The sequence below is a fragment of the Cornus florida genome, unplaced genomic scaffold (assembly GCF_030987335.1).
Source record: "Cornus florida cultivar Cherokee Brave unplaced genomic scaffold, ASM3098733v1 CherokeeBrave_3.0.0_Hap2_Chr08, whole genome shotgun sequence".
NCBI classification, from domain to species: domain Eukaryota; kingdom Viridiplantae; phylum Streptophyta; class Magnoliopsida; order Cornales; family Cornaceae; genus Cornus; species Cornus florida.
In genome coordinates, this window is record NW_026775578.1 from 67,971,892 (window position 1) to 67,990,745 (window position 18,854).

The window sequence follows — 18,854 nt, forward strand, 5'->3', positions numbered from 1 at the left end:
TTTTGTACATACACGTGTTATAAAATATTTAAATTGTCCTCATTTATTTAAAACTTTTTAATAAAAGAATAACAAATTAACTAAAAGACTATTTTGCCCTTGATAATTAAGTGAAAAGGAATGGTTATGGTCTTATCTAATTGACATAATTGATGTATATATATTCTTGGCAGGTAACTAGTACTACTACAAAATATTCAAAGTAAATAATTGAATTTGCAATATATATATAAGTGTGATTGTTATAATATTTATGTTAATATATATATATATATATATGATTGTTATAATATTTATGTTAATATTAGTTAAATAGTATGTGACATTAGAGATGGCAATTTCCTCCAACCCGACGGGTTTCTGCCCCGCCCCCGCCCTTAATGGGGTGGATTTAGAGACCCATGGATTTGGGATGGGTATTATAAAATAATTAAAAACTCAAAATGGGTTTGGGATAGGGCGGATTTAGTGATGATCCCGCCCTAATTATATATGTACCTTTTAATTTTTTTTATATATATAAATGTATTTTATATTTTTAAGACTCTTGTATCTTTTTTTTTTTAATTGGATACTCACACACACATGCCTCCATTGAGGTTCGAACCCCTGACTTCTTTTTGAGAAGTAGGGGCTTAATACAGCTAGGTCACTGACCTGTTGGTAAGACTTCTCTTACTTTACTAGAAGTGTGTTAATATATTACTATTCATTACTTTGTAATTTAAAAGTTGGACCAGCTTATTTATCAGCCTAATTTGAGCACATTGAATTAGTAGTGTTTTTTATTTTTATTATTTTTTTTTTTTTTTTTTTTTTTTTTTTACACATAATAAAAGTATCATTACCCAACCCACCCCACCGCATCACATAATTAAACGAAGTACGTGGGGCGGAGTCGGTATTTTGTTAACTGGAGTAGGGATGGAGATGATATAACAATTATAAATCCGTTCCGGAATAAAGGTGGAGTTGATATGATAAATTTTTAATCTGGCGGAATAAGATTTAGCCAAACCTACCCCAACTCTACTCCATTGCCATCCCTACGTGAGGTGAGGCAAATAATGGTCTACATATATTATATAGTTTGGTAGATAAAAAATGAAGTAAAGAATAGAGATGTTAGTTTAGTCAAATAAAATGATTTGTAGAGATTAAAAAGGCAATTTCATGTCTTTGTTAACTTTATCAAATTTGAGAGGGTGTTATTCTAAAAAAAAAAAAATAGATCAACTTGTATATACCTCTCAATAATAATCCATTAATTAAATATTATTATTATTATTATCATTATCATTATAATTATATGATATTGCGAATTTGAACATGTTAATTAATGAAAAATTATGTCCTATACTTTAGACTTACATATAACACTCCGCATGACATAAATAAAAACAATTCTCCGACCGATACTTCCATTAATTCTGATGAAGTTCATTACATCAAGAACATCGCATCAAAAGTATCATCCTCATTACATGAGTATCAACTATTAGTAACAAAAATAACAGAACAAAAAATAATAATAATAAAAAGACGGTCTCCATCCCTATCACGTGCCTCAATGAAAACCTGAAAAATAATAATAATAATAATAATAGTAAGGTGAGTTCACAAGCTCAGTAATATTGCTAAACACTCCTTACTTGGACATTGTCTTGTATTCCCCAGTTTTATACGGAGTATATAAAATAAAACCCCCACCCCCTTATACGAACTGAGACAACATGTTAAACGTGAGTTTATATATATATATATATATATATTTACATGAATTGAGATAACATGTAAACTGAGTTTATATATATATATATATTTACATGGGGCTGTTGTAATGCCACGGAACCTCTATGAGACATAATTTCTTTGATAATAGGTGAAAAATTCATTAGTCACCACTAAAGGGTGGTTGACAACTTTGGGAGAGAACAGAGAGTTCCAAGTTCACCAACAATACTAAGTTTGGTGGAGAAGGAATGGACTAAATGGAGGGTTTGCAGTTGCAGAGACTTGGTGATGGTTGCGGGATTTTCTACGGGCTCATTCTTGGTTAAACCACCATTCTTTGCTCTCACTAGAGATTACACAATATACTTGTGTGTATATGTACAAATCGTATAATGTACATACATGTATGAAATATATATCAGGGTTTTTGAAATGGTGAAAAGAACGAGGAAGAACAAAAAAAAAAAAACATGGAAGGGATGGTTCAGTTTTAAGTTTTAACTTGCGAGGGTATTTTTATCTACTGAAATCTGTTATTAAGGTAAATTTCATGCGACTTTCCAAGGATTAAACCATCATTGCATGGCATTACGAGAGCAAATTTGGCATTTCAAATTGACAACATCAGCAAAATACATTGTGACCCTCAATAACCCACTGACGACTGACAAACATATTGTGAAACTAAATTTGGTTTCTGTAATTATGACAAACAACAACAATAAAAACAATAACCAACAAAATCAATTAGATCACATTGACTCAACTCATCCAAGAAATAATACAAGGGATCCAATTAAAAATACAACAATGGGACAACATGTTGTTAGGATATACATACAAGTTTTGGTTTAGCTGATTGAAGCAAAGCTTGCTTGTACAGTTGGGCTATTTTACAGATTTCTCTGAACTGCAATCTGACAGGCTAGAATGTCGTCACAAGAAGCTCGTTCCCAGGGTGAGGTCATTCAAATTTGACAGAATCTGCGAACGGGTCGTTCCAATCTGTTGCGCAATCTCAATCTGCTCCTCCAATGGGAGCATCTCATAACTGTAGAATCAAGGAAACAAGAGTTTCTATCAAGTACTGGAGTTTCGAAGCACATATCACGTAATGTCTATTCGATCAATGTCATTGGATGCCAGCGCCTTTGGACATCCTATAAAACTGATATAACATTTTAATGGAGGAGTATCCATGGTTTGGTACGAAAGGAAAGAAGAAAAAAGACTAGGAAGGGGGTCAGGGTGTTGTCCCCCGGCCAGACCCATCGAACTTTTCATCCCAAGAGTGGACGGGAAGGACGAGAGAAAGAGCTCCACTTTTACTTTTTGTTTTTGCATTTAAACAACACAAGCAATAAACACTGCTTTATTTCAGTCTTCCATTACTATTCAGCCAAATAAGAGGAGGAAAAACCATTTCCTTCTGTTAGGAGAGATATCTCTTCCATTATTCCTAGCTTTCCCCAAAATTTCTATCGCTCTTACCAAACACAGCATAATACCTGTGAAGAAATCTAAATGGAAGATGATTCCACCATGGAAATGAAATCTTTTCTGTTTCAGATATCAGAAATGTCTGGAAGAAAACAGAAGAACTTACCGGCAAAGCAACTCGCAGTCCACTATGCTGTCAGGGCCTGGCCGATGAGCTTTTCCGTTTGAATGGAACTGACGGAAAGATCTTGGATTTAGTCCAGCAACATGGGGAACAGCATCAACAAGCTTTTTCTGAAGCGACTGAAGCCTACGAAATGTTAGTTCATCAAGAGGTGCAATACAGCCAATGCTGCCATCCAGTGTTCCAAATAATAAAGCAAACCGATTGGTTTTGTCAGAGCCTGGAGTAGCATTCGTTCGATCTGATGAAGCAGGAAGCATCTGTAACCGCAAGAACTTAGTCACGTGAGCACCAACATGAAATTCAGCCCTTGAAAGAAGCTTCTGTCCTTTCCAACTTTCTGATATCTTTGGCGCATAATAGAATATCTGCATTTTGCATGCAAAATAGTCAACCATTAGGGACAACCAAAAACACCCTTAAAACAGATGGACAATAAAAGCTCAAATTACTTGGATTTAAGATTAGCCAATGAAGGCAACAGAAACTATAATTAATCAATTTCCATCACATCCTAGGCCCTTGGTCCACAAGCAAAATATTGTCTAATTCTGCAACAATTTATTTAGCAAGTCAAACGCCTTTGCAAGTCTAATATATTACAGGATATACGGAGGCTTGAACGGAACATGTGTTTTATACTATTCATGCATGTAGCAATTTACTAAACCATTTATACTGCACATCTATAACACATAAGTTTTCATTTACAATATCTGATATTCTGTTAAGAGGCCACTGCTTAATGCAATGGAAAAGCTGACTGTTAACTCAAAAGTCAGAACCTGAATTCAAATCCGAGGGCAGTCACGGAGTGCAAATAATGTCAAGGATACGTGCATACCCAGGGCTCCTAGCAACTCCCATTGGTGGGACCAGGCAATGACCTTTTACTAAAATTATAAATTATAATTCTTCTTTGAATTTATTACATATCTGAAAATCCTGTTTAGAAATCTATCTTTTTTACCCAAAAAAGAAAATAAAAAATAATCATAATCTTTTACCAATTCCTGAAGTTATTTTTTATTCCAGAATATCAAAATTTAATATGTATGAATGTGCCAATCTCTGTACACATATTAGAATCAACACTGATATCCAGTGACATCTTTTTAATCCTTAACGTGTTCTGAATTATTACCACCCCCTATCCCATATGTAAGAAACTGCCAAACTGATGGAGAGAAAAGGAGAGACAAAAATGTTCATGGTTTATTTGTCTTCCCCTATTTGGCAAAAACATTTAATGTTGAAAAGAATGAACATAAACTGATTTTATTTACCACAATTTTCACAACAGCAAAAATGATTTAATCATATGCAAACCAAACAAAACAAAACTACTATTGATCATCAGTGACAGAACCAGAAAATGATTTGAGAGGGGGCGACCTTGAACAGAGTAATAAGATAAAAGATTTTCAAATTACCGTAATAACCAAAAGAACTTTAACAGTATAAATATTTTCATTTAAAATTGGTCATACTTCCATTTCAATTATTTTTTGGTAAATACTCCCATTTCAATTATTATCAAGCTAACATATTAAAAGCAATTCAAATTAAAACAATTCTAGCATGAATAATGTATACTCATAAATTTTCTACTCTAGAAAGAAAAATATAAAATTGGGAACTCACAAACTTGATATGATTAATCTTGGATTTTTTTGGTAGACTGAAATGAAAATTAAAGGCAGTCTTAGAAATTTTGTGGCCAATCCATATCCAAGCAGCCCGGGATATCAACAAAAATTTAGTTGGTTAGAGAAACAATAACAAGTTTAGAGCAAGAAAGAGGTAAACAAGCTACAAGTAGGACAGTTTAACAAGACCAACACTGCTAATTCAAAGGGATATGGGTCAATCTCAGAGTTTCAATAATCAGTTAGATTAAATCCAATTTGATTGCAAACTTTTGATCAGAACAGAGAGTCACCGTGATCGATGATGTTGATCGATTCCTTAGGAAACAAATTGAGCTCTCTGATCAGCTTCTCAGTGTGAATTGATAGAAATATTACATTTGAATGCACGTGAAGTTGTGCAAAACTGCGGAAGAGAGACGAGAGAGGAGAACAAGAAGAGAGAGAGATAAAACTCTTCATCATTCTCTAAATCTCCGATTTCAAAATCGTCTGTACAATCAATGGGAAATATAAAGAATGAAATAGATTTTAGAGAAAATGTTAGAGAGGAGAAAGAGTTGACTTTAGTGAGAGATTCAAACGTAGAAAAGTTGAAACTGTGAAGTTTAGAGAGAGAGAGAGAGAGAGGGGGGACGGTTGTGGCGGGTTTTGGAGGCAAGTATGCATAAAGGGGTTTTGTAAAAAAATTAGTGGGGGCAATATTAGAATTTTGACAAAATTAGAAATGTAATATGTATATTGAAGAAATTTCAGTGGGGGCAGCCGCCCCCACTCAGCCCTACATGGCACCATACATGATGATTGTTTCAAATTATAAGAGCCAATGCAAAGATGATAGATTCTCATATAGATTCTAACCTGAACATATATGATCATCTGAAACTACAAGGACACTAATTTGAACATATCATCTGAAACTACAAGGACACTAACCTGAACATTCTTTTGATCATCTGAAACAATAAGACTCAGGGTGCTTCCGTCAATCAAAAACTCTGTAGCAAAACAATCAAGCGAACCAAAATCTTTTGCCAATAAACTAAGTTGAGAACCTTGTTCCTTCCAACTAAGAAAGTATATGCTTTTGTGGATGTCCCCAAGGAGAATAAAATTCTTAACCTGCAACATTTAACAGCATAACAGAGGAATATCATTTAAAGACACAAGTGAATCAAAATAAATAGCACGCTGCATAAATTGAATGAGTCACGAGGGGAAAAACAATGGATTCAGTAATGAGCACATGATTTAACAGGCAAGAATTAATTAATTTTACCATCCCTTAGCCCAATCGGATACAAAGTTTACAAAAGCGTCATCAGAAAATTGATCAAATTTAGAATAAATTGCTACTAATGAAGGCCAATAAGAGTATAACAACAAAATATTCACATGTCTTAAGTTACAAATTATAAAGTCAATCACTGGTGGAAAAGTATTCAAAATTGATCATATTTCTTGCAAACCATTGACAGTTAAAGCTGCAATTGGGGTGCAGCAATTGACAAGATCCAACAGTTTCTATAACCAATTAAGCTGGACACACCATTTGACATGGATATGATAAAACTAGGAGATGCTGGAACAACAAACATTTTTAATGTAACACGGATACAAGAAGAACATGGCAATAAAGGAATAAATTTTTGGATGATATTATATATGAAAAACATTACTTAAATCTAACATTTTAGGATGAAATAGGTAATTGACCACTTTTTAAACATAACAATCTCACTCCTTTTGCCTTTAAACATAGCAAGGATAGCGCAGCATAAGTACCCATGGATGTCTATATGTGGTAGTCAAAGATTCTTCAGTCACATGTTGGAAAGTGTCCAAGTAGTGCCAAAAATTTGAACAAAAAAAATAATTTTATTTTTACATTATGGAGACATCTAAGATGTGACAAAAACATGTTCAAGAGTGTCTAGAAATTGTCGGATTCCCAGACATGTATGACACTAAGAAGTGGCATGAGTCTTAAATTTTAGCGAGGTGAGAAAATTTGAAGGCACAAACACATAACTAAATGCAGATGAATATCCAATTCTTAAATGAAATGAATCAAAAAAAAAAAAAAAAATATTAGTCTTTCTTATATTTTCTAAGAGTTCAGATAGTCGCTCCTTCAGACTGTCACAATAAGTAATGTTCAAAAACAGCTTGACAATCTAGCATGAATTTCAAAATCATGTTGTAGTTGTAATACCACTCATGTTGATGAAAAAGTAGCAAGTCAGAAACATTACTAGAATATAACTGAAGAGACAGTTTACTTTAGGAAGTGAAACATACAATATTTAAGCTCACGACATAAAGAGGTGGAACGTCATAAAAGGCAACACCATTCAACTCAGACCCCGACCACGTGTGTAAGACGATCTTAGGACCAGAAGCTATCAACAAATGACCTTGAAGAGAAGCCAGAGCAGATATAGCACCCTTCAACTCCTTTGAGTAAACCTCTGAAACCTAAAAAGTGTAGTAGTTAATTGAGCAATGCATCAAATGCCCTTAAGTGAGGACTCAGAGAAGGTAAGAATGGAAAAGACAGGTAAATAAGGTGGTAGAATTTTATTATGGCAACATGAAGTAGAACTGGCCTAGGCAGGAAAACATCAAAACAATTTAAATGGTTACCAAAGCCTGAGGATTATCAGAATTTTTTTGAACAGAATACAAAAGGACACGCCCCCTTGCAGCAACATCCTCCCCTTGCACATAAGCAGTTCCAATGGCCAAAAGTGTTTCATTTTCTTTTGTTTTGACATTCTGCAATGAAGCATAGCATAAGAAGAAAGAGTCAATCAAACAACATTTTTGTCTTGAAAACTTTAATCCCACATCATAAACACACAATAGGGGGGAAAAACCAATATAGAAAATATACATAACAATTATATAAATAACTCAGCCAGTGTATCTTTACACAGCCGGTTCCAAGTCCGGATAAAGGAGGAGGCAAGTAGCTTGAAAGAAAGCATAAAACTTTTGTCATGACCATTATTAAAATGAATGCTATGAATATATGAGTAAATGCTAGGATGTCCCCCTTAAGCGAAGTGTTGCATCAGCTTCTCGATAATTCGATAAATTGGCAAAGGGCGCCACATCGGCGCCTGGATGCGGTAAAAAGTAGGCAAGGGTTCCCGCGTTTTTCTTGACAAACATGGGTAAGAAAGTAAGCCCAGTATAGTAGGCTTAGGATAGGGAATTGGTATATAGAAGCATTGGCGAGTAAAGGGAAGGAGTTGGTAGACACTATGATTTGAAGGAAGATTAATATATTATGTCTACAAGAAACTAAGTGGGTGTAAGTGCAAAAGCTAGAGAAATTGAAGGATATAATCTTTACTACACTGGAAAGGATAGACATAGAAATGGAGTACGGATAATCACTAATAAGAATTTAAAAGAAGATGATGTAAATGTTATTAGAAAGGAGGACAGGATGGTATTATTAAAATTGCATTAGGACATATAGTTTATATAGTTAGCGCCTACTCAACCCAAGTAGGACTAGATGAACATACTAAAACACAATTTTGGAAACATATGGATGAATTAATTCAAGGGATACCAAAGGAGTATATAGGAGGAGACTTTAATGGTCATCAGGTGAGTTCCTTTCATATTTCTCCTTCTCTATTAGTGTAAAAATATAGCCTACGAAAAGATTGTGGAGGATACAAGATGGTACAAGGTGCACGTGGATTTGGAGATAGAGATGATGTTAGGGAGGCTATCTTACATTTTGCAGCAGCAGCATACAATCTTATAATTAGGAATACAAATTTTAAAAAGAGAGATGAACATTTAATAACCTTTAAAAGAGGATCAAATATGAGACAAATTAATTTCTTTTTAATAAAAAGGTAGATAGATTAACATGCAAATATTGTAAGGTTATCCCAGGAGAGAGTTTAAACATCACAACATAGGCTACTTGTTTTAGATGTGTATATAAAAGGACAACCTAAAAGGAGAAATAGAATTATAAGCCCAAGAACTAGGCGGTGGAATTTAAGAGGGGAGAGAGTAGGATTTATTTAAGAATAGAACATTAAAAGAAGCAACATGGACTACAGAAGATGAAACAAATTTAATGTGAAATAAGATGACTACAAGTCTACATGTATTAAAATAGTAGCAGAAGATGTCTTAGGTGAATCAAACGGTATCAGACCATTATCTAAGGAAACTTGGTGGCTGAATAAACATCCAAAACTTAATAAAAACATAACAGAAATGCTTTAAAACTTGGCCAAAAAACTAAAAATAGTGAAACATTTGAAAAATACAAAAATGTAAATAAGTTTAAAAAGTAATAAGTGAAGCAAAACCTAGTGCATATGATGATCTTTATTCTATACTAGGCACAAAAGACGGGGAGACGAATATATATATATATATATACTTGCTGAAATAAGGGAGAGGAAAACTAGAGATTTTAGCCATACTAAAGGGATTAAGAGCTAAGGATTCAATGGTTTTAGTAAAAGATGGTGAAATTAAAGAAAGATGGAAAAGTTATTTTGAGAAATTGTTAATGAAAATTATCTAGGAAGTTCATACTTAGTATAATATTTAGTAACCGTAGGGATACCATATTTTTTGGTAGGGTAGGGTCAAGGAGTGTGAGATTAGAAATGCCCAAGGAAGATGAAATCAAGAAGGGTTTTAGGACCCAATGGTGCTCCCATTGAGGCTTGGAAGTCCCTAAGAGAGGATGACTTGCCTTGGTTAATGAAATTGTTTAACAAGATAGTAAGAGAATGACTGATGAGTGGCGAAAAAATATTCTAATATCTATATACTAAAATAAAGGGGACATAAAACGTTGTAATAATTATCGTGGTATTAAGCCATATATATGAAGCTTTGGGAGAGAGTGATTGACAACGCCTAAGACAAGAGACTGAAGTGTTGGTAAATCAATTTAGATTTGTGCCGGAAAGGTCAGAGACTCAGAGATGAAGGCTATTTACTACTTTTTTTATTTATTTTATAAGGAAAAATGTATTAGAAAGCGTTCAAAAGGGGAACACATCCCAAGAATACACAAAAGAACGCATCCCAAGAATACACAAAGGCAAGAGCCTATAAAAAGAAAAAAGAGGGATTTAAGGACCCAAAGAGCCCAAAAGACCAACAATCTCCTCTAAAGATGTACAATATCTTCCCATCCCCCAACAGAAAAGGCAACTAATAATGCGGTATTTTAACTTTAAGGTGAGGCTGTTTTATAAAAGTCTTACGAGTTCGATGAGCAACGGGTTTCCTTGGAAGGCTATTTGGAGGACTTCAGCTCCAATAGAGGTGGCTTTTTTCACATGGACAGCGGCGCTTGGCAGCATTCTTACTTTGGATAATTTCAGAAAAAGACGCCAAATAACAGTTAATTGGTGTTGCATGTGTAAGAAGGCAGGTGAATCGGTTGATCATCTCTTGTTGCATTGTAGAGTGGCAGCGGATGTGTGGAGTCTGATGTTGAATGTTTTTCGGGTGGAATGGGTAGTGTCAAGTAATACAAGAGATATGTTAGAAGCTTGGAGGGAATAGAGTAGAAAGTTGGGTTAGGAAGGCGTGGAGGGTTGCACCTCTTTGTATTTGGTGGGGGTTGTGGCATGAGAGGAATAGGACATCTTTCGAAGGATAGGAATCGTCAGTGTGGGTTATCAAGGCGAACATTTTGCATTCTCTTTATTCTTGGATTAATGGGAAAAACTGCCCATCTGTAGATTGTTTTTTGGATTTTGTTGACAACTTATCGTTATATTGACGCGTTTGCATTTTTTGTTTTGTTTTGTAAGGGTTCGCTCCCCTCTGAGCATGTTTGTTTATAGATCTTTACTTATCAAAAAATAAAATAAAATAATGCGGTATTTAAACATTCCTCCTATAGGAGATTCCTCCCCATCAAAAGATCTATTGTTTCGTTCCTTCCAGATGCACACCACCAAACGCAGAGGGATGCCACCCTCCAAAAATGAAGAGAGTGAGAACCCACACCACACCCTCTCCAAGAGTTAATCAAACCTCTCGAAAACCGGGGCATGACCCACTACATACCAAACAAACCAAAAATCAAACTCCAACAGTCGTGACTCGTGAGCCACAATGTAATGCAAAAGCATATGATCCACTGGCTCTCCGTCCCTCTTGCACATGCAACACCAATACACCGTTACCTATATTCTTCTTCGAGGTTATCCAGAGTTGGAACCTTGCCCCAAATTGCAGTCCAAACGAAAAAAGCCACCTTGAGAGGAGCCCTCAAGCTCCAAACCGTCTTCCAAGGAACAGAAGCCCTTGAGAAACCTAAAAGGCAGCAGAAAAAGGATCGGACATCACATCTCCCCTCAGGGAGGGCACCTCAATAAGGGAATCAGGGCCTCCCCCATCCGGCGTCTGTCTATACAGCAGATCCAGCAAGTCAAAAACGTTGTCCAATTCCCAATCATGAAACTGTTGCCGAAAACACACATCCCAATTGATCCTCCCGCTAGCAAGTCAATAACAGTCGGCCACCCATGCATGTCTGTCAACAACAATTCTGAAAATACTGGAAACGAAGAAGCCAACACACGCTCGCCACACCATAAGCCCTCCCAAAACCGAGTGTCCCTGTCTTCTCGAACTCTGAATCTGATATGTTTAGAAAATTCATCCCAACCCTTCCAAAGAAACTTCCAAACACCAACGCCACCAGAAGATCTAACCACTCGGGAACACCACCCACCTCTCTCCTCCCCAAAGTGGCATGAGGTGACCCTCCATAATCGATGGCACTCACCTCCAAATCTCCACAACCACTTCCCTAGCATAGCCCTATTAAAAGGGATCACCCTCCTGATACCCAAGCCACCGATCTGAATAGACTTGCACACCTGCTCCCACCGAACAAGATGATATTTGAACTTATCCCCCAATCCACCCTAAAGGAAATTCCTAGAGCTTCTCGATCCTTTCGGCCACGGAGGCTGGAATTTGAAAGAGAGGAAATATGTAGGAAGACTTGACAATGTGCTTTTCATGAGGGTGACCTTTCCACCCTTAGAAAGATACTGCTTCTTCCACCCGGCAAGTCTCTTCTCAAACCTCTCAATCACATGGTCCCATCCCCCCACCCTTCTAGACGGCAAACCCAAATAAGAAATGGGGAACGAAGAAACCCCACAACCTAGGACCGCGACAAGATTGGCAATGTCCTACACCTCCCCCACCGGGACTAAGGAGGTCTTCCCCGCATTCACTTTAGGGCTAGAGACAACCTAAAAGCAAAGCAAAACACACATCAATTATCTCAGCCGGGACACATCTCCATCACAAAACACCAAAGTATCATCCAAAAAGAGCAAATGGGAGATCTCGAACCGATGATCCAAATCTCTACCCACCCTGAAGCCCCTAATGAATCCCAAGTCCACATCCCTCCTCATCAACTTACTGAGAGCCTCCATGACAATGATGAGCAAAAAAAGAGAGAGGATCTCCGATCTCCCTATCTGAATCCCCGAGAACTACAAAGAAGCTAGACAGAACCTCGTTAACTAGAACCGAAACCCTCACAGACGAAATGCAGAACTCGATCCACCTCTTCTATCTCTCCACAAAGCCCAACTCTCTAACATGTACAACAAAAACTCCAACTAACATGATCGTAGGCTTTCTCAATATCAAGCTTACAAAGAACTTCTGGAATACCACTACTCAGTCTATAGTCCATACAATCACTGTCGACAAGAGTAGAATCCAGAATTGACGGCCACTGATAAAAGCATTATGGGATTTTGAGATAACTCCATCCAAGACATCCCTCAATCTCGAAGCAAAGACTTAGCTATAAGTTTGTACATACACCCCACCAAACTAATAGGTCTAAAATCCCTAACGTTAATAGCCCTACCTTTCTTGGGAATGAGAGCGATGAAAGCTGCATTCAAAGACTTCACAAACTGCCCATGAGAAGTGGAACTCCTGGAATGTCCCCATCACCTCACCCCTGACCACACCCCAACTTTCCAATAAGAATCTCATAGTGAAGCCATCCGGGGCTGGGGCCGGAGCTTTGTCGCCAATACAGTTTTTAACGCCTTCAACACTTCCTCTTTTGTGAATGGAATCTCCAAACCATCTCTATCTATATCAGAAATCGAATCGAAGTGCAAACCTCCAAGCCGGGGTCTCCAACTATAGGTCTCAGTGTAAAGTCTCTGATAGCATGAGGCAATCCCCCTACACACCTCCTCCTATCTACAAAAATCCACCCAATCAACACGAATCACCCTCTTTGAGCATTGGCCAACCTATGAAAGAACCTTGTATTGCGATCACCCTCTTTGAGCTATAAAGCCCGAGACTTCTGACACCACGAGATCTCTTCCGAAAAAGCAATCTCCGCCTGACATTCCGCTCTCCGACGCTTTTGAGTCTCCACAATACCACCCATTCCTTCCAACCGATCAATCTCTGCAATCTCAGCAAAGGCCTTGTTCCTCCCCCACTCCAAATTCCCAAACACCTCTTTATTCCACCTTTTAGTTTCTACCTTCAAGAACTGAAGCTTTCCTGCCAAAATGAATCTCGGAGTATGGATCACTGTAGCCTCATCCCAACCAAGAACGGACTTTCCCCTGGAAATCCTCCACTCTAAGCTACATGTTCTCAAATCGAAAGGGGGTACTTTAGGATCTCAACCCCCCACAATCTAAGACCAACAGAATATGATCAAAAACCGGTCTAACCAAGGCTTCCTGGACCACATCAGGAAACCTCTCCTCCCAATCCCCAAAAATCAAAAAGTTATCCAACCGAGAAAGAGTAGCAGTCTCCCTACCACTAAACCAAGAGAAAGACGCACCCTCTATAGGTAAATAAAAAAAGTGATGGCCGTCAATGAACTTCGAGAAATGTTCCATAGCTGAAGACCAACTTCCTCCTATACATCTCCCTGACAGGGATCTAACCACATTAAAGTCCTCACCAACACACCACGGGAGAGCCCACAACCCCCTCACAAAGTTGAGCTCGTGCCAAAGAATGTGTCTCTCCCCATCATCCACCGGACCATACACACCGGAGAAAGCCCACCTAAAGCCATCCTCCTCTATAACAAAAGCACAAGAGATAGAGAACCTCTCGATCCTCCCCCTCCAAAAGTCCACCCTAATCCACCGGCCCATAAACCCCGGAGAAGGCCCATCTAAAACCATCCTCTAAGAAGCACGGACACGGATATGGGACACGGATACGACACGACACGGACACGGCAAATCCAAAAAAATTAGGACACAGACACGGCGAATAGTATATATATATATATATATATATATATATATATATCAGCATTAATAATTTTTTTAAAAAAACACTGATATGTTTAGGTTGGAATATATATATATATCACTGATATGTTAGTATATATATATATCAACATCTTTAGGACACGGAAACGGCGAATTGTGGCATCTTTAGGTTAGTATATATATATATATCAGCATCTTTAGGGTAGTACAAAACAAAAAATAGAACATATCATCATTAAAAATTTAAAAAAAAAAAAAAAAAAAAAAAAAAAAAAAAAAAAATTAACATATCAGCATTAAAAATTAAAAAAAAAAAAATTCCAGAAAAGTGTGTCCGAGCCATGTCTGAGCCGTGTCCGAGCCGTATCCGAGCTGTCTGAGCCGTGTCCGTGCCGTGTCCGAAAATTAAAAAAAATAAAAAAATTCCAGACACGTTTTTTGGCGTGTCCGACACGTGTCGGGGCGTGTCCGTGTCCGACACGTGTCGGACACGGATTCTTCGCCCATTTTGGAGTGTCCGTGCTTCCTAGACCATCCTCCTCCTCCCATCACTAAGGCACATGACATAGAGAACCTCCCTTTCCAAGTGTCCACCCTTGACACCCATCTCCTATCCCACATGATGAGAAGGCTGCCGGAAGACCACAAACCATCCATGCCTCCCATTCAACGAACCTCCCTCATTAAAGACTCCTCACCACCCTATCCGTCATCGAAGCAACTTTCGATTCTTGCAAACGGACAACATGAATCCCGCACATCCTCATCGCCAACTTCACCACCTTCTTATTATCCAGACCATTAAGACCACGGACATTCCAAGAAATAATTAGGAACTTCATGAGGAAACAATATCATTCCCTCCCTCGTAGTGCCTGTCCACATTCCTTTCGATTGCACCACAGACAAGTAATCAATCACACCCAAATTTGGATTACCCTCCAGTCCCTCCCCCTCCCACAACATTAAATCAAGAGACCTGTCCCTTTGATCCCCCAACACACTTCCCTCATCACAAACAAGCCCCTTCTAAGCCTTATCACAAGACAGCCAGTCAATAAAGCTATCTCACCCACCATCCAACCTGTTGTACTAGAGTGTCCTGGGCAGTGCTTAGCATTTCATCGATCAAGATTCTATGCTTTTTCAGTTCTTAAACCAACATAGCTACAAACTCATCACCAAGGGTGATTCTAATATCACTAGCAACACAAACTATCATCTTCTCAGAGCAACCACAAATAAAAACCTCTTCCCAAACCCCGCTCTACCCACGTTGAACTCAGGAAGGGTTCGGGACACCCCGGTATGCATATTTTTTTTAAAAAAAAATTATTCAAAGTTGAACAAATTCAAGATTAGTTTTAGAAAAGAATTTAAGTATAGACAATTACTTAACAATCATAATAACAAAATTGTTGTTAAAAAATTTAAATTATCATAAAAATGTGATGCAGGTGGGTGCGAGACACTGGACGAGCTACCACACTGGTAGGCTACAGGGTGTCATGATCCCACATCGCCTTGGAAAGGGGATGTGCTATATGTAGGTTGAACACCCTTCTATGACACAACGCGTTTTAAAGTCGTGATTACCGTGAACCCATTAGAACTCCAAAGTTAAGCGCACCTATGGGTGACCTCCTGGGAAGTCTCTAGTCCGAGGGCGTCAAAAGCGGACAATATTGTGTCTAGGAAGGGTGAGGGCTGTTACAAATGGTATAAGAGCTAGAGCCCAGCTGGAAATATGGCCAACGAAGATGTTGGGCCCCATGGGGAGTGATTGTGACAACCTCTGTGGGTGGGTGCGAGAGGAAGATCCCATACCCATCTCAATAGGGGCTGGATGGGGCGGATTAAATTGACATCCCTAGATAGAATAAGAAATTATCACATTCGGGAGATGGTTGAAGTAGCACCAATTGGAGATAAAATGAGAGAAAATCGGTAAAGATAGTGTAAACGTGCAAACAAAACCATGAGCTAGCTAGGAAGAGTAACATAATGCACATTGAGGGTAATACTAGGAAAAGAGGAAGGCCAAACTTAACGTGGGTAGAGTTAGTAAGGAAAGATACCATGCAGTTTGACGAAGGTCATGACCTTAAATAAAGTAAAATGGAAACATAGGATTCATATAGCCGACCCCAAATAGTTGAGTAAAGGCATTGGTGATCGTTTTATCTGTGATATCTATATAAGCAGCTGGAATAACAAAACTAAACTTACAAATAGGGTAACCACTCGGACAGTTAGTGCATTTTCAGAATTTTGCAAAGGAATTGTACCCCGAACTTGCCAGGGACCACCTGATTTTTCCGGTTCCATAATCCGGACCTCAAATTCATCTATGGTGTAGGTTCCATCAGAACTCAAATTATCATGCTCAATCTGATGAGCAACTTCTTGATCAACAAGAGATGAGAGGACTTGATTCAATGGCTTAAGAACCTGCATAATTGACAGAAATAGCATTGAAAATTTAAAATAAGTAAAAAGGAAAATATGAAGTCCACTACATTTATTATGCCTCAAAAAAATAAGAAATATAGATAGCAATAATGTATTATTGAAATGGAAGTAACATTTTTAGAAGATTGTTTTAGGATGCATTTACAGAAGAATTACATAATCAAGGGAAATTAAGAAATACAGCAAATGCTCATTAAAAAAATACAACAGGAACTTTATAGTTCAAAATGACTAAAGGGCAAATACAGGTCTACTGAATTCCACTCTGTTATGACAAACGCAACAAAACCAAGAACAAAACAAGAATCACGATAGAAAAGTAAACACGCAAGGTGTTGTTTGAAAACTCAATTAAGTGCTTATCCAGTAAAGCGCGTTTGGTAACGGAATTTGAATATCACTGAATGCAGTAAGCGCCACTTAAAAGGAGGTAAAATTTTAAGTGACAAGGACACACTTATCGCTGAATACTGAACGCTGAAAATTCAAAAATATTTTTAAAAAACATTTATTTTTTAATTACCACTTAAAAACTTCAGCACTTAAAATTCAGCTCTTAAAATTTTCAGTTCTTAATTTTCAGATTTATCAAACAGCGCCAAAGAATGCAAAGATTTACGTGGTTCGGATTAAGGCAAAAGCTTATGTCATCGTGAAGATCCAGCAAAAGATTTGACTATGCGAAAATCAGGAGATTATTAGTGGAAGTGAGAAATTTGTGTTAAAAATACTTGTTATAGGTCACTGTGGATGTGGGGGATGTGTGCATGTGTCTCCAAGCTGTATTAGCTACACGAAACAGTATGAGTACATTGCTGATCCAAGGAACAGAAAGAGAATCCACTCACCGGAACTGAAACTATAAGAGGGTATAAATTACTCTCAGAAAAATAAGTGACTTGATGTGGAGTTCCCTTCAATGGAATCTGCCAAAATATTACTCTCAAGTGAGCACAACAATATTAGAATGACCACTATCTTAAATGAAAATGACTATAAATACATAGATAAATGATAAAAAAAAAAGTGTGGTTTCTTACCTTCTGTATTGGCCAAAAGTTATCGTAGGACAATCCAGACGGCAGTTGGCAAATTTTCAATGTACCCTAAAACAAAGAATGATGTAATAACTAATAAAGAAGTATGACTGAGGAAAATTTGAGCTGAAGTACGTATATTATCTAACCTGAGAGGTAACATATATAAGCCCATGACTACAGTTCACATTGTGAAGGACAGTGAAGGCAACAATGGGCCCATCCGATAGCTGCAAATGAAGTAGGGAGGTTAACGAAAAACAGTACCACATATAACACTCTTCACAAATTTAGTCCAGGAAGAAATAAAATATTCTACTGTATGATAAGCCTTACACGGAGCATATCAAGAAAACTTATCATGTAGAAAGAAATAAAATATTCTAGCCAGATTAGGACTTATCCCATAAAACCAAAACCGGCAGCATTGCTTTCATAAGAGCTATTTTGCAATCTAAAATAAGAATATCAGAGTACTCATAAACAACAGAAAGAAGAAAGTGAAACTATGCAATAAGAGATGAAAGAAAAAGGAAAGAAGAATCTATCATGTCAAATTACAGTGAATATCTTTCTTAATATATGATATTAACCACAGAACGGGAAAAAAATAAAAAATAAAAAAATAAAAAAAAAAAACTATCTTGTTAGGAAGATCTAACATGGAGGCCATTTATTTACTTTAGGCAAGGGATAGAAGAATGCAGATGTAAGCGAACAGATCTACACATAGTTTTCATAGACCTAGAGAAGGCATATCATAGAGTTCAAAGGGATATAATTTTGTAGTTAGATAGAAAACGAGTCCCTTTAAATCGTATAAATATTATTAAGGATATGTCTAAGGATACAAAGACTAGGGTTTGCACCATATGTGGAGAAACTTATGATTTTTCTATAAAAGTTGGACTACAAAAAGGAATCAGTACTTAATCCATACATCTTTACAGTAGTTTTAGATGAAATAATGAAAGATATACAAACAGACATCTTATGGCGCGTTTTGTTTGTTGACGACATATAG

General features: G+C 37.2%; 1 protein-coding gene across 1 annotated transcript in view; it reads right to left on the reverse strand.

Moving 5' to 3' along the window:
* Positions 1-2,465: 2,465 nt before the first annotated feature.
* LOC132271953 (cleavage and polyadenylation specificity factor subunit 1) overlaps positions 2,466-18,854 on the reverse strand; it is an 83,466-nt gene continuing 67,077 nt past the window's right edge. The window contains exons 18-26 of the mRNA XM_059773459.1: positions 17,980-18,060; positions 17,834-17,899; positions 17,642-17,719; positions 16,551-16,772; positions 7,654-7,785; positions 7,309-7,485; positions 5,944-6,129; positions 3,341-3,726; positions 2,466-2,785 (exon numbers count right to left, since the gene is read on the reverse strand). Coding sequence (XP_059629442.1) covers positions 2,671-2,785; positions 3,341-3,726; positions 5,944-6,129; positions 7,309-7,485; positions 7,654-7,785; positions 16,551-16,772; positions 17,642-17,719; positions 17,834-17,899; positions 17,980-18,060 — 1,443 coding nt within the window. The 3' untranslated portion in view covers positions 2,466-2,670. The remainder of the gene's footprint in view (positions 2,786-3,340; positions 3,727-5,943; positions 6,130-7,308; positions 7,486-7,653; positions 7,786-16,550; positions 16,773-17,641; positions 17,720-17,833; positions 17,900-17,979; positions 18,061-18,854) is intronic.